Genomic DNA, 23,926 nt, shown 5'->3' on the forward strand with positions numbered 1-23,926 from the left:
TTGCAATAAGTTATAATTTGGGATTTCAAAAACATGGATCAATGACCCACTATACCTTAAAAGTACACTTTTATGATAAAACATTCGCATCTTTCCAAGAAATAATTTCCCGCTTTTCTAAAACATATCATGAAATATATGGAGGCAACAACCAATATTCAAGCTAAAAAATCCTTTTAAAAATACAAATTTAGGAGCAAACATGGAGATCTAAAACAGCAGCCGGATTATGTGCCATGAGGGAGTAAGTATCCCCTGCAGACCTTTCACACCCACCTTGTGTTCCTTTCATGATCGGGAAATAACGGAAATTTACTCTAATTTATGTTTAAACCGATTTACTCTTGTTTGTTAAAATGCAAAATTCTCAATTAAAATTCTCTACAATCTCTACAATCTATTTTCATGATGACTTGGTGTATTTTAAGTCAAAATCGAAAACAAGTTTCTTGCAAATGAATTAATCTTTTCAAGATTGGCCTCTTACATAATCAGAAATTCTTGTACAAAGTATTACTAGTACTTCCCATAATTCTTGTTAAACATTTTATGACCCTGCAACTTATATTCTGCATAAGATATTTTCGATAATCATTTTCCATAAACACATAGAAATAAAGACTGATTCTCCATATGGAATACATCATTCACTATCAATCATTTGATTATCATCTCGTCTTTTATATGTTCTACTGTATATTCCACTGACATTTTCTGAATGATCATAAAGGTTAGATTCAGTAAAGTCCAACGGCGAAGTGCTGCACTTTCCCAAAATACTGTAGTTATTTTCTGTACAAACGTCTACGTCCTGAATTTGTGTCTTATTTTCCACACTATCAATATCTGTCCGTTCAGTTTGAATTTCAACATATGAATATTCAGGTTCCTCAGTTATAGGACCAGTAGAGTCGTGTTGCAAGTACAGATTGCTGGTTCTGTGGAGCTTGAATCGCACGGCTAAATCTTTGTTTTTTGTAGGAATGAAAATTCTACAAAAGTATTAGTTATCACTAAATTGTTTTCGTTCACTGACATGAATTTCAACAATTTTAAAATATTCTGAACAGCACACTAATTCACTTACCTTTTATATATGAATATGGCTGTTACACCTAATAATAGAATTCCAACAAAAGCTGCAATAGCTATTAATACAGACCGCAAAACACCAGCTAAAATTTAATACATAAAAGTAAGAATTAAATCATATTGTCATATAGGTCCAAAGAAAAAAGGACAAATAAATAGATTCAGGTAATCGTAACCTTAGAAACAAATGTAAAGTTAAATTATGGTCAGACAAGTGTTATCTTCTTTTCCATCTGATAATAGAAGAAAATGATGCTTATTTCAATGCACAATTCACTAGAAAAACCTGCCTCTGCCTGTTTTGGATGATCTTGCAAATCTTTCTCATTCAGCTTTAACCCGAGGCCACCATGTTTTGGAACGTATTCAACATTTTTAGATAGTATATCCCTAAAATGACCTTGCTAATTAACTTATCAAGACCCAATGTTCCATTCCAAAAGTCAATATACAGTGAAGCCTCTTTTATTCAGACGCTTTTGTTTCTAGTTAATTTGTCCGAATATGTGAAGCGTCCGGATATCTGAATTGCCAGTTAAACAAGACAAAATAACTTTTAAAAATTCCGTCCCGACGAAAAATCGACCGGATACTGAAGCATCCGGATAACTGGCGTCCGGATATCTGAAGATCCACTGTAAATAAGAAACTTAGTGCCTTCATTTCAAATGAAAAAGTTTATATACTGTTATAGCTTTGGATACAGTATTGTGGAACAGGTTTTAAGAAATTGCAATGTTCTTGAATTTTGAAGAAAATGGATTTTGATACCCCCAGCCAAACATTTAAAATAAAAGCTTAATTTCTAGTATCCTCGATTCAAAATATAAAACATCTTATTGGTTCTTTAATTATATAGTTACAGATTTGAATCAGAAGTAGTGGTCTAGGCAAAATATTGAAAAAAAACTTAATTTTTTCAGCCATTTAAAAAAAATTCAGGATTTAAGCAAGCTCTAAACACTGCACACTAAAGAACTCTCCTTATAGGGTATTTTTATGCAGTTAGAGTGATCTGCCTTTAGAAGTAAGATTCAAAAAATGATATTTACAGCTAATTACACGATTTGTAATAGATTAAAATATTTTTAGCATTATATAAGACCAAGAATAAGTAATTGAATTCATTATTTTCATTAATTTTTCCCAATGTAAGTAAACAGCAGTGATTTCTGCTCATAAATAGTCCATTATCTTTAAAAACAATTCCTGCAGAAATGAGGCAGGTGCCCTATATTATAAATGATTGATGATTGAAAAAGTCTCAATATGGACACCTTTATATGATACATTTTTTCTCCAAGTTCAATAAGCACTTATGTTAGTGTTTAAAGCGTCCCTAAGGATGATAAGGATGACTTGAACATAAAAATGGTCCTCATTATTAAAGTCTGAAAACACTATTCAGTGAATTGCCTGAAATAATTTCTTCGAAAAGTTATCTCTCTTTGTCAGAAGGATATCGATATTACACCTGAACACAATTTTCTTTATAAAAGTATAAATTTTACTTACTTGACAGATGATTATCGGAGGAAGCTAAAATTCGAAACATACGAATATCAAATGATTACTGAGTTCACTTTGTGGAACTCAAAGGAAACTATGTTGTTTTTTTTTATATTGCAATATAGTTGTTTGCTTGATAAAATCAAATGCAAAACAGTAACCTAGTCTTTTAGATCAGCAGTCATTTTTACTTAATATTTTATAGAGTTAGTTAACATGTCTTCATTTCACATTGCTTTATTATAAATAAAAGTTTATTTCAAGTTTTTTTCAAGTCCCTTTACAAAATAGATTTTTAATATTGAAATATATGTACACTGAAATCTTTCTATTATCGCTTGATATAAGTGGGTTACTCGGTAATTCAATTTCTCGAAAAACATTAAAAACATAGCATTAAAAAACAAATTAAAATATATTCTAGAAATAAACATATAACATTGTTTTTTTTATTTTCAAATAAAATTAGGTAGTAGGCCTGAAATTGATATTCCGTAGAGTATGGTTTGGCAAAGGTTAATATATAGACAAAGAGAAGGAAAATATATTGAAAACAGAATTATTAATTATATACCGGGTTTTTCGTATTGAATTAACTTGTTTCCTCAGAAAATGAAAAAGGAAATTTAACTCAACTGTATCTTACTAGGTGCCAAACAAATGAGTAAACCGCCAAACTATTCAATCAATAAATCTGAAATATGTTCATTTATAAAGATCTTTAATTGACTGATATGAAAGTTCTACTATGAACAGTCAATTAGGTTTACTGAATGCACACTGTCAGATAAATGAAATGTTAGTGAAAACTACATGTATTTGCCATTCAGCGCCATTCAATCACTTGATGCCGTTCTTTTACCGATTGTTCATATTTTTTTCCTATGATATTGCATCAACTTTTAATTTTAATCTAAATCCAGTAACTGAGAAAAAATATTACCGTAAGGGAGTAAAAAATTTGCCACTGCAATTCCTTCACTATTTTCTACCACACATGTGTAACAACCATAATCGTCTGAATTAAAGTTGTAAATATGAAGAGTCTTCTTGTCCTTTGAAAGCTGGTATCTAACATCTGTTAAAAAAGATATATAAAATAAAACAATGCACTGCCAGTAATAGCGTGTGATTATATATATACATATTTATTATATGATTAAATAATTTCCATCTCTCTGATTGGCTGAGATCCAACTATGTTAGAAAAATATTACGTTGTATTGACTTGCACGTGACGTTCCAGGTCAATACAATGATTTATTTCCCCTACATTGATCTAAAAATAGATTGGGGAATTCCAAATTGATACAAATTGTTTTAGAAAGCTATTTAAACGACTATGATTTTTATTTTCATGTGAACAAAACATAAGCGAATATATATTTTAGGTGAGGGTGGTAAGAGGGGATGCATGGACCCCTCCCCCTGCAACACTTTTACTGAACAATGTTTTTTTTACTTTTTGGCAATACTCCTTCCTTTCAAAATCTATCCAATAAAAGGACTGAAATTATATATTTCTTTCATGGCTACTTAAATTGATTTAAAAAAAAATTCAAATTAATACGACTGGTAAGGTTTATTAACATTTTAATTCTGCTTCTCTCTTGTATTTGGCTAGGACTTAATAAAATGCAAACAAGTAATGAGCTGTATCATATTATAAGTGAATCATATAATAAAACAATTATTGCTGTTTTTTCGGTCAATACAATGATTTAGCCATCTTCGAAGTACAATATTCACCTCGCCCTTCGGGCTCGGTGAATATTGTACTCCTCAGATGGCTAAATCATTGTATTGACCTCAAAACCCAGCAATAATTGTATAATATTTATTTTTTTAAAAAGAATAACAATTTGCTTATCAATTGCCTGATGTGATTAAATATGCTGACATTTTATAAACAATTTGAAAATATTAAATAGAAGGGAATGTATAAGCATACACCTTCTTTACCTACGAAACATTACAATGTAGGACTTCATTAATTTTGAACAGAGGACCAATGATCGATTCTGATATTTTTATCATTTGAATATATAATTATATAAGAACAATAATTTTTACGCTAGAAAACACTACTCGTCATGCATTTCTAATAAAACAAAAAACCTTCATTCAAGATCTCTCCATTTTTCATCCATTTGAGTACAATGGGATCAATTTCGGCTGTTGCGGACATTGCGTTGCAATGGAGAACAGTGGATTCTTTTGTCAAATTCTGAAGTATTTTTGTCATGAAACGCTTTCCGACATGAGGAAAAATTGGAGGGGCTAATGGCAAAATTGGAAAGAAAAATTAGCTGTTTTCATGAAAAAAATTATGAATCAAAAAAGTATAATCTCAAAAAAAAAAAAAAGATTTAAAAACTTTGAAGAGGCAACTTCAACGTACATGTGACATTGAGGAATGGATTTTGAGTTAGATTGCTGTTGGTTTTAGTTTTACATTCATAGACACCCTCATCAGCAAAAGTTACGTTTATGATGTGTAGCTGACGTCCGTACTGATCGACAATGTATTTGTGGTTTGTTGTTATGTTGGTTCTGTTTTTGTTCTGCCATTCTATTTTTGGAACAGGGCTATTAACAAAAAATACTTTACATGCATGTGAAAAAATAAACAAATTTTTTGAAATTGTCTGATGTGTTAATTATAATGTTTTTATTCATCGAGCAAAATTTCGGAAAACCAGTGGAAAATTATTAAGTAAACATGCATACTTTCCTGAAAAAATACAAAGAAGGGTAGCATTTTCTCCAACGAAAACATTATCGCCACTTTGATAAACAGCCGCTGGCAGGATGCTTTCAGAAGACTCTACAAAAACCTCTTTAAAGATAATTAGTGGTATATAATTCCATCATTTTTCAAAAGTTGAAGCTTGAAAGACATATAATTGAAGATTACAACATAACTCTTTTTTCTGCTTTCAGTAAATGTTAGATACCAAGCCTCTTTCTTTACTACTTACAAAAATATTTACAGCAGTGAAGGCGAAAATTCAGGAGAACTGTACTACAGTGTATTCGAGAAGTAATATAAAAGTTTTGGAAAATTAGAAATCATAAAGTGTCACCGAAACCAGTAACACCAACAAGCAAAATATGGAACTCATAAAATACTTACTAGTACCTTGTCTTTGGTCATGCTTTATGTACGATCAATTTTTAAAACGAAGCAAGCTATTAACCAACAAGTTGACGAAACAGTCACATTTGAAGTCATCAATTCGCAAGTTATTTGATCGATATAATAGCCTAATCAGCGAATACAATCTATCTATATAATTTAATAATCATTAAATGCAATATATCATTAGATCAAATGCAGACTGACGTTTTTCATTTTTAACAAATAGTATGAAAACGTCAGTCAGTATCTTATCGAATGATAAATTGTTTTAACTGATTAGGTCTTTATATCGATAAATCATTGGGGTTTTTTGCCCACACCAAATGTTGGAAGTAATATTTAATTGGGTAAGAATTTGTCATATTGGATCAATTTAAAGTGTAAATTAGACTATATTGATCTCCATCTGAAGAAGAGCTTTATAAGAAGATATATAAAACTGATCAAATTTCAAAACAAAAATATATGAAATTTTTCTTTGCAAAATAAAAGTTAACAGCATAAGAATTAAAAAAAATGTTATATCTGATGGTTAATTTTTTGACCTCCAGCCTCCATAAAGAGATAACTCTTGTTTATGTACTAAGAGTAGTCTAGATTAGATATCCTATTTTCAATAAAACTTTCCTCTAATAGGATTTTTTTTGGTAATACCCGGTGAACATTTACACTATTTAGTTGATTTGTGAAATATCCAATGATTTGTACTCTCTATCAATGAACGAAAAAATTCAATTTGTATTAATGTAACACTAGTACTAGTGAAAGGTCATTGTAATAATTTTCCAGGGAAAAAAAGATACAAGAGATCAAAAGAAATTACATTGTCGATTGATTGATTGATTTTATATTCTTTAACGCCAAGTCGGCAATATTTCAGCCATATTTCGGCGGGTACATTGTCGAAATTTGCCTCATACATTATAATATATGCTAATACTCAAAATTTGAAATCAATGCAGTCATTAAGACTGTACGCTTGATAACCATTTTTATTTTGTAGAGCAGATAAAAATGCTCTATATGATCCCCCAAAACACACACATGAACACATTTAAACTTATTTGAATTTTGTTAATTATATGCAATTTATTATTTTCTTTTTAAAAGTGTTTAATTTTGTGAATTTAGCTTATAGACAGAACGAGTCTTCTAATAATTGTAAAGTTTCGCCAAATTTAAATATGATGCAACTTTGGTAAGAGAAACTAAACAACAATATTTCCATTTATATTTGTTTTCTCTGTGATAACTTTTTAAAAGTAAGTTGAGTTGATTTCTTGATAATTCAACCGGAATATAAATTTCGCAAACCGAAATTTTAGGAGCTAAGAATGCCTAATGTGCTATAAATCTCGTGCAGCTGTCTTTGTGTCTGACGTCGGTGGGTGGGTACTATTGAAATTGACACGGGAGGTCTCATGTAATGTATAATTAGACAACATTTCTAAAAACTTAATTTAATATTTTCCTTCACAAGAAATGGAAATATGTTTATAAGGTATAAGGAATCACTGTCTAGTTTAGAGTATGTCAGGGACATCAACGATAGTTGGAAATGTGAGGTAATTTATGCATAACGGACTTCGCCGATGTTTCCAACTATCGTTGATGCTGAAGCATACCAAACAAACTATACAGTGATTCCTTCAAATATTTATGTCTATTTGACCACTGATATCAAATAACAATAACTTTTTACGCCTAATTATTGCAAACCCAAAAAGTCAGTTACCATTTATCTTGAGATATGTAATGCTGACCATTCTGTATAGATTTATCCTCTCATTCCACATTCCACAAGTGTAATTCTTATTCCCGGCAGATTTGCTTATGTTCAGAAAATGAAGATGTCCTAAATGATGAAATGATTTTTTTCAATAGATTTGAACACGTTAAATCTTGCTCTAAATATGGTTTCTTAATTGAAGTACAATGTCATATATTTTATAGAGTATAAGTGGGCGTTGTAACTTCTGAAACATTTTATTTTTGAAACCTTTAATAATTAATAATGGATAGTTTAGAGTTACCTTCACGATCCAAGGTTACAGATTCGTTGTATAAGACACTTTTTGAGGTTCCAGATCCATACTTCCATTCTATCATACATTTTATTTTGGGTTGACAACGTGGTTGATTGAGACAGGGGAGTTTGCAATGATGATATTCCCTGCACGATCGTTGCACGTTCGATATTGGAGAACTTTGGTCAAGATCTACAAGATTAAGTTATGGTGCCAAACGCAGCAAATAGATAGAAGCAGGGAACATGTGATCAAGATAGAGCCCTATGTTTGAATGTATCTTGCGTTTCATCGATATTGTTGCCATATAAACGATTAAAAATTAATTCTCTTTGGAATTTTGGTGGTTAAGAGGGGTGTCCCAAAAAGTCGTAGACAGAGAAAACAGTTTTTTTCTCTTTGCTTAATGAAATTTCTTTCCTTGTCATAGCAAAGAGTAATATTTTATGATCATGCACTTCAAGTTTCATGATGATATCACATCTTATAAGAAAATTATGAAAAAATAAAGAAAGAATATAACATATAAGTGTACACCAGCGCACAAAAGCAGGCGTAAATTACGTCTCTTATAACGTCATGATCTCTTTGTCTGCTTCACTCGCGTGTATTAACTTTCAATAATTTTTCTAAGTGATAGACCACTCTTGACTAAGGGACATACATATTTAAATTCACTACTGTCCGTTTGTTTTTTACTTGTTTTTTTTTTGAAAGCAGATTCAATTTTCAGTCGACCTTTAGTCGAAAGATCGCCTTACACTGTAGGCAGCAGAGAATACACGTTGTTTGACGTTGTTCTCGGTCCAAATTGTCCCCAATTATCCGTAATTAACTATTTTCGATACAGTAGAAAAACTCTCATTGAATATCGTGCAATCGTGCAATTTAAAAATAAATTCTTTATTAAAATCTAGTGTGTAATGTCACTTCTGTACTCTTTTTTCCCGTCTCTGATGTATATTAACCTTATCGGCCTTCATATAAATCGTCCTAATATTATTAATATGAAAGATATGCATTTAAAAATTCACAATTTTAAAGAACATTGACCATATTATGTCTATGCAAAATTTGGTAAGAATTGATTACATGCTTAAAAAATTATAAACATTGTCTACGACTTTTTGGGACAACCCTCGTACTTTAAAATATTAAAACTGTCTGAAACTTTTTTTCAGTAGGAATAATCTTAATGAATCAACAATGAAATACAAGCATGTGATTTTAGATATTGTATTATTATTTCAACAAATATGTAGACTAATATTGTATCTTGGAATAGTTGAATAAATAGGAGAAATTTTCCGGGTTTTTTAAAGATTGAAAAATTTCTGTTGCTACTGCTGCGGTATTCAAAATTTCCAGAACATTCCAATTATGTTATTCACATTTATTGAAGTTCAAAGATGATCCGAAATAGCTATTAATCAGTTCTCGATCTGACAACATGTTGAAAAACTATTATAATTGCTATACCTGCTTGCAATAATTTAACAAACAGTGAGACTGAAATTCCAAACGTATTGTGTGCCGTGCAATAATAAACACCAAAGTCCTCCTTTTCTAGATTTTTGAAGTTGATTTCTCCAGTTGACTGATTGAAGGAAACTCGGTCATTTTTCACAATCTTTGAATAATTTTTATGCCAATGATACCTAAATAAATGAATAAGATATAAAACATCGAGATCATCGTATTCTATTTGACATAATTAACTACTGTAAAATCACTTAGTTTAGCGGGTTTGAGGAAAAACTCTTGGTTGGTGGGAATCTGATTTCGTGGATGAAGAATTGTTATTATGTAATTATGTATATAATATTTTACAATTTGTTATAGCAATGAATTCGTGGATCTCTTCATAGCTCATATACATTGAAAATTTAACCCCAGCAAAAATCTGTGTTTTTACAGTATTTAGTTTTTCATTATCATCGTCATTAGATTACTGCAAAGGTATAATAAACTGTTACTAACCTGAGTACGTTGTATTTGGCTTGGCAAAACAAGGATAATGGAGTAGAATGAGAGATCTGGACAAAATACTCCGGTTCAAACTCTGATGTTATAACAGGAGGCAAATTAATAAGTTCTGTTCCTAAAAATCAGAAAAATATTTTTTAGCTTTTCAATTAGAATAAGGTTTTAGAATACGATGAAAAACAGTTTCACCTTTGCAGAAGAGGGTTATGTCTCTGACACAAAGGAAGATGAGACTGATCACAAGGCTCTCCATCTTTAATCCTCAAATGTTGTACTTTGTAGAAAAACTAAGGTATAACATTAACATCTCCAAGTCGTTTCTTGTCATCTGCGCTAAATATATATATACACAATAAATAAAATAGGAAACAAAACTGTGGAAACTTTTAACAGAATTATGTGCGGAAGAAGTGCTCTTTATAAAATTGCTAGTTATAAACTAGAAAAATTGCTCTTTAGGAAATTGATAGCTACGAGTATAGACTCACCCATTACTAGTATCTTCCTTGTACAATTCGTGAAAGTTTCGAGTCGAATTTACTGTGGAATCATAATATTTCGTGGTGGCTCAATTTTCGGAATCCTCTGCAAAATAGTAAATTAGGGTTACGAAGTCCTATTTCCTTTTGCAGGTAAAAGAGACAACAAGAAGTTACGTCTCCATGAACCTGTAGGAGATTATACCTATCCACCAAAATTAGTCCCCATGAATTTTAATGAACCCATAGTATACATATATAAAGTAACTTACCACATTGTGCAGATTTCTTATACAAAATTTAGCAGGAATAAAATGAGGTTTTACTTAGCAAGTTACGTTATATCATAAATGGGTCCAGTGAAAAGGCTGTAGGGTGGCTGGAGATAAGATACGATGATCGGTCTCAAAACATCTATAAAAAATTCAAATAAATGAAAAGGGCATATAACCTTCCATTTATTTAGCTTTTCTTACCACGGTTGCATTTTCTTCAAGTGGGATACATGTTTAATTTTAAGTAGATTTCGGTGAATTGAGTGATACCTCCTTTTCGTACTATCTGTATTAGACTATGTGTCAAGTTTAACAACACCAACTCTTTCCTTATTTTTTTTTTTATTTTTATTTATTATTATTATTTTTTTTATATATATAGAATTTTGCTTCCTGTACATGTAGAAAGATGGTAGACGGTGGCAGGAAAGACATTTTGTATTTTAAAAGAAGTACGATTTCCTTAATTTGACACTAGTTCATATTTTGAGTGGAACTTGTGCAACGTTATTTATTTATTTTTTTTAGAAGTTTATTACTGATTTTTAACCAAGAATATGGGGGGGGGGGGAGAGAGAGAGAGAAGAGCCAAGGGCCCATGCCAATTTTTGGCTATGCAAGAACGTTTATAAAATATTGGGGGGAAAATCTCTCAATTATTCGAATTACTTGGTCATTTAAATGTTTACAGTTGTTTTCAAAATGATAATTATATCAATTCAAGACAAGCTAAACAACTGACTTTCATTTACCGTCACAAGTGTCAAACTTTGGTAGGGACCTTTAATCTGCAAATATGTCTTTTGTTAAATTTTAAAAAAAAATGTTTACATTATATATATATATATATATATATATATATATATATATATATATATATATATATATATATATATATATATATATATATATATATATATATTATATATATATAATGATACTGGTGATCTAGAAGCGTTGTAGTAAAAATAAATACAAAACTGGAATACAATGTGAATGTATTCCATAATTTTATTATCCGAAATTTCAAATAATATACTGTAAACGGTAAATGATCGAGTTATTACTACATACAAGGGTTGTCCCAAAAAGTCGTACACAATGTTTATAACTTTTTTAACATGCAATCAATATTAACCAAATTTTGCATATATACAGTACAGGCAACGCGGATCCCGTATTAGACCGCGTCCCCTCCGCGGTGTATTAATCCTTTCCGCGTTACACCGTCGCGGGTTTTGATCGCGGTGCCACCTGAGACCGTGTTTACACCGCGGCGGGGCCAGCTACCGTTATTCTTCAGCTAAGAAATTCTTACCTGTAAAGTATTGTCGATTTTTAATCGTGTCGAAATGAGGGGGGGGGGGGGATTACGAGCACATTGATATTATAGATTTATACCATTAAATGGATTCTTTAAAAATTCATTTTTTAAGTTTTATCAAATTGTTTAATAAAAACATCTTCTTTTTTTCTTTTTTTTTGTACCAATAGTCACTCAAATTAATTAAGTCTCAAACACGTCGGTTAACAGTAATACAAGTACAGTATAGGATGAAATAAAGTCGAATGATTTATCGAATACATGTATATTAACTTAAAGTTTATTTTCAAAATCAATCATGCCACCCCAAATGATCTTCAAATTGCAAAAAAGGTATAATTAAAATTTAAAGAATGCCATGATATCGCTTCTCTTTATATGCACTGGTGTAATCCGCTGTTCACAATTAGCCCGTGCAGTTGCAGTTACATGTAGCTATGTGTTTATTTATCTGCGAGATTATATCAGTCATTTGGTTTCATTTAGAAAACTACCGTTACTTCTGTATACATATCTGTTATAAATAATAGTGATACATAATTAAAATTAAATTTAAACAAAACACGCATAAGTGTAGGAATACCGTTGTTCCATTATTATGCACTACACTGTAAGACTATGAACTAAAGATCGACGACTTTTATTTGTTGTTTTGTTTTGTTTTTTTTTTTTTTTTTTTTTGTTTTGTTTTGTTTTGTTTTTGTTTTTTGTTTTGTTTTTTTTTTGGGGGGGGGGGGTTATTGTTAATAAGATAATCACAGGTCATTCTATTCAGAATATCAATAATATCATTGCTAGTATTTGAATGTTTTTCTATTTTCTGCTCTTTTCGAAAATTACTAAAATCATGTCAATGAACATAAACAAATTTCAGATTTTTCCGGTTCAAATAAAACACAAACACAAATAAAATATAAAATATTTGAACACACAACACAGAAATTAACTTATTTTAATCAGCAAGTTGCCAAGCTTCAAGTTTTCAGATGTCTGTGTTACCGGTCGGTTTTCCTCAGGTAAGTTTGGTGTGGAGTGGAGCTTACTCGAGGCGGATGAGAAGCCCCGAGGGAACGACGCTGTCTAGTGTACATACTACCTATAAATACACAGGATGTTACCTGAGTGTATTACCTGTATGCGTTTTCCTACGACATTGTAAAACAAAGCCGTTTTTTTTCATGTGTAGCCCATGGATTGAAATGCATGAAATAAAGAATTCAATGTTTTTGTTGCAGACAGAATCCTTTTTAAATTTTTTGTTTATAAATATTTTCAATAATTCGACAATTTTAATATACTGTGTTTTTCTTAATTAAATTTTATAACAAAAATACATTTTTTTTACCACCAAAATCTGTCGTTGTAATCTGGCGACAAAAAGGGAAGTAATTCAAATTACATGTCATGTACATATGCTAAACGAAAGAAGAAAGTGGATCATAAACAAGTCTCTGGATAAATAACAATAAAACTTAGACAAAATCCACAAATGGTCAATAAACTGATAAATCAGCGGTAGTTTTATTCGCTAGACTTAAGAAATTGATATACTGATCAAAATGGAGGAAAAACGATCATGCACGTGCCATATTGTGATATTTTTCTTCTCTCTCTCTCTCTTTCTCTCTCCTAACTGGTACAGATATAAACAGACACGAAATAACATAGCAATGGATCAATATTTGATTTAATAAATATTAAATACTTCATTAATTTGTTTTAAAAGTTTTTTTTTACTTTTATTCTTTTTATACACTCCGTTTAAAAAAAGCAACAATAATTTGACACAAATTCCAAGGCTAATATCGCATCTGAAAATGATATCGATGAAATAATAATGAAACAATGAATCAAATGTGTTGTTGAATGGCTAGACAACGATGTGCACATCCAGCGAGCGTTACCCTAGGTATACTCTAAGACAGGTGTGAAACCCCCAGGGCATGTCGTTTCCTGCTCAGGCACTGCTAATCCCTATACACAGGAAATGATCGCGGCTAATACTTAATAAACAAAGAAATAGAATTTGTCAAAGAAAACAAAAATATATGAATTTTTGCATTGAATATTTATTAATATAAACTATAATTTCGTCTGTGAAGTTTATCATTACACCTGCACATCCTATCTTATCTATTGAACACGAAAATCGAGAAATATTAAAATTAAAAAGAAAGACATTGTTTTAAAAAGTAATACATGTTAATATGAAGGTGAAAAACGATATTTTTTCTTGATCTCTTGTATAAAGTTCACGTGCTCAAAGTTAACTCTCGCCATCGAATGCTTCTCGGTCATTTGACAATTTGAGAAAAAATGCCTGCACATTTATATAAAAAAGGGAAATAAATTAAAGAAAAGTTTTCTTAATTTGGGAACAGAACATAAACGATGAGAAATAAAGAAGAATAGAGTTTTTTTTCTTGGTATCTTGGATAAAGAAAATTTAAGTTCACGTGCCCACTACATGTAACTGCAAATGCTCGTCATCGGATGTTTTCAGGTAATTTGACACTTTAAGAAAAAGCCTGTACATTTTATATACAATAAATCGAAATTAATTAATAAACAATATGAAGATGTACATTTTTAAAAAGATGTACATCTTTAAAAAGATGTACATCTTTTTTTTTCAAATGAATGCTGAAAATCGTTTATCGAAACTTAAACAGTCTGAGTTCAACATTTATTACAGTTTGCATATAATATGAAGATTTAAAAAAAATAATTTAAAATTTCTAGTATTTAATTTTGATTCTTGATAGATTCTTAATAACAGAAAATAATCAACCATTGCAAAGACGTAACAATTTAATAAAATTTTCTATTCAATTTCAAATATTGATATGTAATTTTAGAAACAAAAATAAACTTAATTTTTCTTAGTTTAAATTCTATTCATAGCAAAATTAATTAATAAACACACGTTTTTGTTTGTTGTTTTTTTTTTGTTACAGGAAAATTACAATTCGGGGAGATAACTCCCGTTTGTTTACGATACTAATTGTCAGTAATTCATCGATGATTTAACCGCGGCGGGGACAGGTAAGTGATGAATTTCCCGCGGAGGGAACGCGGTTTACCTGTCTACCTGGCCAAATACCGCGTTGTGATTATACCGCGGCGGGGACGCGGGAAATACGGGATCCGCGTTGCCTGTACTGTATAATATATTCGATGTTCTTTGAAATTGCGCATTCTTAAATACATATATTCTATATTCATAAGATAGGAACGATTTGTATGAAGGCCGATATGGTCTGTCGGCGCACGAACAAAATTTGGAATAATGTACGCATATAACTATAATATTTGATTTTATTCATATGGTACTATGTGAAACATTGAACTCAAATTTAAATCATTGAAACCAGAATCAAAATCTTAAAAATATGTCAAATTTTGATATAAATAGCACTTGATGCAGACGATTGATGTCATGATTTTCAAAGTGTTGTTAATATTGAGTGTGATGAAAATGACGTCGTCAAACGCGTAACCGGCGCACGGAGATGTAATAAATTGTTTTGGATATGGTTTGTATACATCAGAGACAGGACATAAAGAGTTCTGAAGTGACATTACACACTAGATTTTAATAGAGATTTTTTTTTAATGGCATGAGATTCAATAACAGTTTTTCCTCTTTACCGAAAATAGCTACCACATCAAAGAGTACTGTTTGTTAAATGCAGACAATTGGGAACGTTTTGGGCTACGAACTACAACAAACAATGTGTCTTCCCTGCTGCCTATAATGTAAGGTGATCTTTCGACTAAATGTGACTAAAATTTGAATCTGCTCAAACAAACGGACAGTAATAAATTTAAATTAAGTCCCTAAGTAAAGAGTGGTGTTTCAATATAAAAAAAATATTGGATGGGTAACAGACACGTGTGAAGCAGAAAAAGAGATCACGTCGTAATGAGAGATGTTACTTTTTGTTATGACAGGAAAAGAAACCTAATCTATCAACAAAAAAAAACAAAAAAAAAAAAAATAAAACTAAACTATTCCCCCTGTCTACGACTTTTTGGGACAATTCACGCACATATATTTTATTTCCAGTGAAAAATGTGTTATTCATTTATACTTTTTATAAAGTAAAACAAATTTAAAGGTACTTGGACACAGATTTGAAGTCAATATTTTTTCTATAATATTACGACATATATATTTTATTATTATACTTCCTGTCAGTTTGTCTCTATATAACCCATACCCTACTATTCTCGCATAGTGGTCTAAGGATTTATATAGCGTAAGCATACTATGCCGAAATAGTGCACGGCTTTATTTACTGAATAAAATTCTTCAGTGCACACGCCGGGGATCGAACTCACGACCATGAGATTGTCAATCCGATGCCTTATCGATTACGCCACAGAGACGATCAATAATTGGTTGAAATTTATTAAATATATAAACTTAATTTATACAATTGACACAAGAAGGAGAAAATAGACAAATATTATTTATATAATAGTGTTGCATTATGCATGTACTATGCCTAAATAGTAGGCAGGGTTTGACACATGGTGCACGAGCCGGAGGCGAGTGCACTATGTGTCAAACCCTGCCTACTATTTAGGCATAGTACATGCATAATGCAACACTATTGTTATTATTATGCTGACTGTTGTAATTATTTATGCGGCAATCTATTTGACTTTTTCCTGAAAATATCGGTGCTTAAACAGCGCACCTGCAAGAACTAATTCAAAATATTCATGCTAAAATTGTTTGCATGCTTAGTTATTTTGGTTACTAGTATTTTCTCTAAATAAGTCGGGATTTTCTGTCCCAAAGCAACACATCTTTATTTTCTGTTTTGTTCGTAAGCCTTATTTGTTTGCAGACGTCGATTCTCATTGATAATTTTCTTTTACATCCTTCAATCAAGCGTCATATAAAAAAGCGTTTTAATGACCCTATAAAATCAGTTCATCTAACGATCTGTATGTAATTAGTTTGAAAGTTTGTTGTACACATTAATCTAAAGTTCCTTAGAATAATATAACTGTTTTCAAATAATATTTGTCTATTTTCTCCTTCTTGTGTCAATTGTATAAATTAAGTTTATATATTTAATAAAATGATATCAATCCGTGATCGTCTCTATGGCGTAATCGATAAGGCATCGGACTGACAATCTCATGGTCGTGAGTGCGATCCCCGGCATGTGCATGGAAGAATTTTATTCAGTAAATAAAGCCGTGCACTATTTCGGCATAGTATGCTTACGCTATATAAATCCTTAGACTACTACGCGAGAATAGTAGGGTATGGGTTATATAGAGACAAACTGACAGGAAGCATAATAATTGAAAACAGTTATATTATTCTAAGGAACTTTTGATTAATGTGTGCAACAAACTTTCAAACTAATTACATACAGATCGTTAGATGAACTGATTTCATAGGGTCATTAAAACGCTTTTTTATATGACGCTTGATTGAAGGATGTAAAAGAAAATTATCAATGAGAATCGACGTCTGCAAACAAATAAGGCTTACTAACAAAACAGAAAATAAAGATGAGTTGCTTTGGGACAGAAAATCCCGACGTTTTTAGAGAAAATACTAGTAACCAAAATAACTAAGCATGCAAACAATTTTAGCATGAAGATTTTGAATGAGTTCTTGCAAGTGCGCTGTGTAAGCACCGATATTTTCAGGAAAAAGTCAAATAGATTGCCGCATAAATAATTACAACAGTCAGCATAATAATAACAATAGTGTTGCATTATGCATGTACTATGCCTAAATAGTAGGCAGGGTTTGACACATAGTGCACTCGCCTCCGGCTCGTGCACCATGTGTCAAACCCTGCCTACTATTTAGGCATAGTACATGCATAATGCAACACTATTATATAAATAGCATTTCACACAAAAATTAATTAAAAATCTTATTTCATTTGAAAGTTATTAAAACTTGAAATTTTTTGGCGGGTTTGATTGACACATCCTTGCACTTTCACAAATTTTCACCTTAGTCTTAATCCTTAGGAAAAGTGGTAATCTTGTGTGTATTAATGAGAAATATTAAAACTTCTATCCAGAAAAATAGTTTTATTCCGAGTACAAATGTTAGAAAGCAAAATTCCCTCATAAGTATCGTCATTCCTAACTAAGGACTGGTTACAGTGTTTAGCAAATCGAGCACACTCGTGTTATGTACACAGTTTTTGTAAACAGGGCTCGAGTTCTGTTATTGTTTATATTTAGAATTCACCCGGTGCGTTCAATCGTCACAGTCTGCTTACCACAACTGCATGGACTGACAATATATTGTGTGTTTGTTTTGCTTTCAAACATGTCTACTCTGAATTTTCTGGATTATAGTATTAATATTTTTCATTTATATACAACGAGATTGCCCCTTTTCCTAAGGGTTAAGAATAAAATTAATTTGTGAAAGTGCAAGGATGTGTCAATCAAACCCGCCAAAAAATTTGAAATTTTAATATCTTTTGTATGAAATAAGATTTTTAATTAATTTTTGTTTGAAATGCTATTAAAATATATAAGTCGTAATATTATAGAGAAAATAATAACTTCAAATCTGTGTCCAAGTACCTTTAAATCAAAAGCAAAAAGTCCGAGCATGACTCGAATACTTTCCTCAATAGACAAACCATGAAAGGGCTAATCACTATACCACGCATTAAAAAGCATACATTTTTCTATTTTTAGCAAGCGTATTTGGACCACGGTGAAAAGTTTAGAAAGTAAACTAATCTTTTTTTATGCGGAGTGGGTGGTCGTACCAAATTCTTGCAAGTGTAAAAAGAAACATCTTTCATTTGCCTTTCATTAACCTTTCTCAAAAAATGGTACGGTGACCCAACTCTATTTCCAAAAATGTAGTTATATCACCCAATTTATGTTTTTTATGAAAATTTAGTGTGAAGCCATTTTATTGAGTTAATCAGAATCATTTTCGCTGTAACAGTATTCAGGCTTTGTCAAATTTGTATGCAATTGGTAATAAATATTACATAAGTTCAACAAAAAGTGAAATTTTTGAAAAATGAATTTATTGATTTTTTTTTCAATCGTTATGCAGACAAATAGCTCGGGTATCCCCCCCCCAGTTTTTTTTTAATAGATACCCCACATTGTGGTATTGATATTTTGTTTTACAAATACCCTCTAGAACTCTAAAAGAATTATAGGAGAAAAAATATATTTTCTTCAGCTAAGTAGAGGCCAAACAAAAATAACCACAGCTGAACACTTTGATTTCCGGTCAAACTATTTTTAAAGGAAATAGTCTATACAGTGTACATACAAAAGCATTGACTTTGAATGAGAATTAAAGTATTTGAAAAAAAAATTCTTAGGAAGTTAATACTATAGAATTATAATTGCAAGATTTCAAGTGAAGAGACAGAAAAACTTAACTTTTTGATGTTGAATACTGTTCGTTATCTCCATATGTTTCATTAAAAATGATAGTCCCATTATTGTTAAAAGAAATTTAAAGCTTTAACTGGAGGTAGAAAATGTTTATGATTATTAAGAGCAAGGTTCACCCTGCTCTTATATCAATTATGAAATTGACTTATCACCCTCTGACCCATTTCATGAAATATGAGCACAGACCTTGATATAAAAATTGAAATTTTGTGATCTTCAGGGCTTTTGATATAAAATTGCATATTTTGGCTCAGAGATTGTGCTCTATATGAAATATTAAAAGAAAACATTCGGTAATTTTGAAATGAATTTACAGGATATGGCAAAAATGAAGCGTTTCATGACGTAATAATGCATTGAAAAGAGAGAAAATTAGGTAATGTTCAATGGATTCACCGTCATCAAGAATCCAAGAGATGAATAATGTATTGTCAACCAAATCTTTTCAATTCATGACATGATCGAAATTAAAATGAAGAAATACCGATGCAAAACACATTTCATAGACAAAGAATACGACAGTGCGTAAAAAGTCATTAGTTTAAAGTAAGTGAAATGACAGAAAATAATTTGTAAATGATAACTCTAGCAATTCATACTAATTAATGATTTTTAATCAAACTGCACTGTTAACATAATGATAGAAGTTTTAGGAAAAGCAAAAATTTTTAATTTTCAAGCAAGGATAATCTCCATCTTAATTATGGTAATTACAAATATATGTATTTTATTTAATACCTAATGAAAAATCAAACTTATAAATATTTTATACATGTATATTAATTTTTGGAAATTTGTTTATATAATCATGCATTGTTGATTTCAGTCGTTATCTGTCATTGCGTATTCGTTCTTGTTCAGCGTGTTCGAAGTGACGTCATAAATACCAGAGACAACATTATTTGTCCTGTCATAAATATCACAATTCGATGATGTATTTTTGGAGTGTTTCTTTCGCTGTCCTCTTAAAACATCATATTCACCCAAATCTGCATCAGTATATTCACTGTCTGAGATGGTAACATCATTTACAAAACGCACCTGTCCCGTTCGATTGTCCCTGTTGACGAGGGGTTGTGAGTACTCATTGTCATTCGTATCAGCTACAGAATAGGCTGATTCGTCTTCAGCAATGATGTGATCCTTTGTTTTCATTTTATTTTCACCCGATGCAGGAATTGGTTCAGAATAAAGATCTGAGGTAATCATAACAATTTCCTCTGTTGTGGAACTTTTTTCTTGATTTCGTTTTCTTTTACATACTCTACGATGATGCATTTTAAAAGGAAATACTATTGTAGTTAAGAGTTAGTATATATTATTGAAAGTTTTTTTTATGTTTTTTTTACATGATTCACTTTACCTTGTAATGAAACAGGCAAATATCATAACGATCAAAAGAAGTCCAACAACGGAGGATGTGACGATGATTGGCAATCGTAAATCGTCATCAGCTTAAAAATAAGAATTTAATTTGTTAATATTTACTTGCTTTACTTTGCATATTTTATCTTTATAAAACTGATATTCTTTATAAATGTCTCCCAATTTTATGGCTAGAAAACCTTGCAAAAAATACCGATTTCATCTTCACAATGCCTGTGGTCTTGTCTCAACACGTTGTCGTGGGACCCATGGTATATTATTAACATTAGAGACTTTAGACCTTGCTGACAAGGAGCACACGGCGGGTGTGACCGGTTGGCATGGGATGCTCACTCCTCCATGGCACCTGATCCCACCTCTGATGTTTTGGAGGTCCGTGTTTGCTCTGCTCCTATTTTGAATTGTTTTATGGACTTTTGATCTTGAATATTGTTCGTTATCTCCATATGTTTCATTCTCTCATTGAAAAGCAACGATCAAATTAATGCTTTCGTAAAGAGTTAAATAATGTTAACAAAAACGGATTCAAACTTTGGTTGGCCATTGTGTCCCCGCCCTACCCCCGGGGGTCATGATTTGAACAAACTTGAATCTACACTACCTGAGGATGCTTCCATATAAATATGACCAATCATGGCTTTGTTATTCTTGAGAAAAAGATTTTTCAAGAATTTTCCTATATATTTCTATGTAAAACTTTGGTCGGCCATTGTGGCCCCGCCCTACCCCCGGGGGTCAAGATTTGAACAAACTTGAATCTACACTACCTGAGGATAATTCCACATGAGTTTCATCTTTCATAGCCCAGTGGTTCTTGAGAAGATGATTTTTAAAGATTTTTCCTATATATTCCTATTTAAAACTTTGATCGGCCATTTTGGCCCCACCCTACCCCCGGGGGTCATGATTTGAACAAACTTGAATCTACACTACCTGAGGATGATTCCACATGAGTTTCATTTTTCCTGGCCCAGTGGTTCTTGAGAAGAAGATTTTTTAAAAATGCCAATAATTTTTCACTAATTCATAATTATCTCCCCTTGGAAAAGGGCGTGGCCCTTCATTTGAACAAACTTGAATCCCCTTCACCCAAGGATACTTTGTGGCAAGTTTGGTCGAAATTGGCCCACCGGTTCTTGAGAAGAAGTCGAAAATGTGAAAAGTTTACGGACAGACAGACGGACAGACAGACAGACAGACAGAGGGACGCCGGACAAAATGTGATCAGAAAAGCTCACTTGAGCCTTCGGCTCAGGTGAGCTAAAAATGATCAAATTTTAAAACTAAAATATATGAAATTTGCCAAATAAAAGTTGGCAGCTTAAGATATATCTAAAAAATGGAATTTTATATAACAGTTTTTTGCTGACTCCCCACCCCAGCCTCCTTAATGTGTATAAATGGTAAAATAACATTTTAAAAACTTTACAAGTGACTTTTTGACAGTTGTCTGTTGAAAATTCCGACGTATCCGTATTATCTCTCGTATGGAATTCATAAAAATCCTCTTCTGTTGTATTACAGTGTCCGTAATTAGATTTTTTTTGTGTCCAAATGAAAAACAGAAAAAATAATACCATGTTAACAATTTATCATATTTTCACTTTCTCTGTAGACCTACATGTATACATCTATCGTAAATTTGAAAGTTATCACAAGTTCATAGAAAAGAATGAAAAACTCAGAAAAGAATTTTTTCGTTAAAATTTAATGCTTTATATGTTCATACGCATTATTTACTAGTTACAGAAGGGTCGAAAATTAAAAAGAGAGTACGATGTAACGATAATTTTATTTCCAAATTAAATCATTTGGTATCGTTCATTTAGGGATTTATAAGTCCAGTGACGGTGAAAATGTCTGCCCCTCTGTCTGTCAGTCTCTAAGATTACCATAAGGGAGTAAAAAATTTGCCACTGCAATTCCTTCACTATTTTCTTCCACACATGTGTAACAGCCATAATCGTCTGAATTATCGTTGTAAATATGAAGAGTTTTATTGTCCTCTGAAAGCTGGTATCTAACATCTGTTAAAAAAATAAAATAAAACAATGCACTGCTAGTGATAGCGTGTTATTAGATAATTATATATTTTCAATGGAATCACTAAAGAATAGTATTTGTTTATCAATTGCCCGATGATATTCCAGATGTTGACATTTTATAAACAATTTGAAAATATTAAATAGAAGGAAGTGTTTAAGCATACACTTTCTTTATGTAAAAAGTATTAGGACTTCATTAATTTTGAACAGTCAGGGCCAATGATCGATTCTGATATCATTATTATTATTTGAAGATATATTATAAGAAGAATTATGTTTACGCTATAAAAAACACTACTCATCATGCATTTCTAGCAAAACAAATAAATAAAAAAAACCTTTATTCAAGATCTCTCCATTTTTCATCCATTTGATTACAATGGGATCATTTTCGGCTGTTGCTGACATAGTGTTGCATTGGAGAGCAGTGGATTCTTTTGTCAAATTCTGAAGTATTTTTGTCATGAAACGCTTACCGACATCAGGAAAAAGCGGAGGGGCTAATTGCAAAATTGATTGAAAATAAACTGTTTTCATGAAAAATAAATTATGATCCAAAAAATATCTAATTGCAAAGAGAATTTAAAAACTACGAAGAAGCAACTTGTACGTACATGTAACATTAAGGAATGGATTTTGAATTAGATTGTTGGTTTTACATTTATAGACACCCTCATCAGCAAAAGTTACGTTCATGATTTGCAGCCGTCGTCCATACCGACCCACGATGTATTTGTCGTTTGTTGTTATATAGGTTCCATTTTTGTTATACCATTCAATTTTTGGAACAGGGCTATTAACACATATGATAAATACTATATATGCATGTGAAAAACAAACAAAACTTTTGAAATTTTATGATGTGGAATATGAAATTTTCTGCATCGAGCAAAATCATGGGTAGTCAGAAGTTATAAAGGAAACATGCTTACTTTCCAGAAAAAATACAGAGAAGGGTAGCATTTTCTCCAACGAAAGCTTTGTCGCCACTTTGATAAACTGCCTCTGGGGAGCCTTTTGAAGATTCTACAAAAGTTACGGAAGATACAAAATGGTAGCCTATATAAATAAATACAACAATTCATTTTAAAGATTTGAATCGAAACATTATTAGTGGATCAAATGAGAATTTTCCACTGTTTATATTAAATAAACATACGTATAGACAACTCTCCTCGTCATTTAAAGAAATGTAAGATCAAATAATTTTAATAAAGAAATGAAGAAATTAGAAAA

The 23,926-nt window shown here is 31.3% G+C and overlaps 3 protein-coding genes and 1 long non-coding RNA gene across 4 annotated transcripts in view; all 4 read right to left on the reverse strand.

Moving 5' to 3' along the window:
- Positions 1–517: 517 nt before the first annotated feature.
- LOC134230771 (uncharacterized) lies at positions 518–23,723 on the reverse strand. Its single transcript, XM_062712621.1, has 7 exons — positions 23,623–23,723; positions 5,003–5,190; positions 4,720–4,881; positions 3,545–3,679; positions 2,608–2,631; positions 1,088–1,175; positions 518–992 (listed from the first exon to the last, which is right to left on the reverse strand). Exons 3-7 carry the CDS (start codon positions 4,844–4,846, stop codon positions 644–646), a joined length of 723 nt encoding a protein of 240 aa, XP_062568605.1. The 5' UTR covers positions 4,847–4,881; positions 5,003–5,190; positions 23,623–23,723; the 3' UTR covers positions 518–643.
- LOC134230778 (uncharacterized) lies at positions 7,471–10,084 on the reverse strand. The gene is made up of 3 exons (XM_062712627.1): positions 9,946–10,084; positions 7,777–7,962; positions 7,471–7,598 (listed from the first exon to the last, which is right to left on the reverse strand). The coding sequence occupies exons 1-3, from the start codon at positions 10,007–10,009 to the stop codon at positions 7,471–7,473; spliced, it is 378 nt and encodes a 125-aa protein (XP_062568611.1). The 5' UTR covers positions 10,010–10,084.
- LOC134230754 (uncharacterized) lies at positions 20,069–21,072 on the reverse strand. Its single transcript, XR_009984419.1, has 3 exons — positions 20,623–21,072; positions 20,292–20,523; positions 20,069–20,210 (listed from the first exon to the last, which is right to left on the reverse strand). It is a non-coding gene; the product is annotated as an uncharacterized LOC134230754 (long non-coding RNA).
- The window catches only part of LOC134230768 (immunoglobulin superfamily DCC subclass member 3-like), a 56,463-nt gene continuing 55,013 nt past the window's right edge, over positions 22,477–23,926 (reverse strand). Inside the window, exons 8-9 of the mRNA XM_062712615.1 lie at positions 23,029–23,190; positions 22,477–22,672 (exon numbers count right to left, since the gene is read on the reverse strand). Of these exons, the coding sequence (XP_062568599.1) occupies positions 22,521–22,672; positions 23,029–23,190 (314 nt within the window). The 3' untranslated portion in view covers positions 22,477–22,520. The remainder of the gene's footprint in view (positions 22,673–23,028; positions 23,191–23,926) is intronic.

The sequence above is a fragment of the Saccostrea cucullata genome, unplaced genomic scaffold (assembly GCF_032062105.1).
Source record: "Saccostrea cucullata isolate Sc308-1 unplaced genomic scaffold, CSIRO_AGI_Scuc_v1 ctg136, whole genome shotgun sequence".
NCBI classification, from domain to species: domain Eukaryota; kingdom Metazoa; phylum Mollusca; class Bivalvia; order Ostreida; family Ostreidae; genus Saccostrea; species Saccostrea cuccullata.

What these genes read in the sequence shown, in the direction of transcription:
- LOC134230771 (XM_062712621.1), bottom strand. Translation starts at nt 4,846, where the DNA reads ATGACAAAAATACTTCAGAATTTGACAAAAGAATCCACTGTTCTCCAT. An exon ending in AAATTTTTTACTCCCTTACG is followed by an intron (nt 2,632 to 3,544) that starts GTAATATTTTTT and finishes TTCGAATTTTAG; the next exon opens with CTTCCTCCGATAATCATCTG. An exon ending in CTCCGATAATCATCTGTCAA is followed by an intron (nt 1,176 to 2,607) that starts GTAAGTAAAATT and finishes ATTAAATTTTAG; the next exon opens with CTGGTGTTTTGCGGTCTGTA.
- LOC134230778 (XM_062712627.1), bottom strand. Translation starts at nt 10,009, where the DNA reads ATGGAGAGCCTTGTGATCAGTCTCATCTTCCTTTGTGTCAGAGACATA. An exon ending in CATAACCCTCTTCTGCAAAG is followed by an intron (nt 7,963 to 9,945) that starts GTGAAACTGTTT and finishes TTAATCTTGTAG; the next exon opens with ATCTTGACCAAAGTTCTCCA. An exon ending in TGTAACCTTGGATCGTGAAG is followed by an intron (nt 7,599 to 7,776) that starts GTAACTCTAAAC and finishes TTCATCATTTAG; the next exon opens with GACATCTTCATTTTCTGAAC.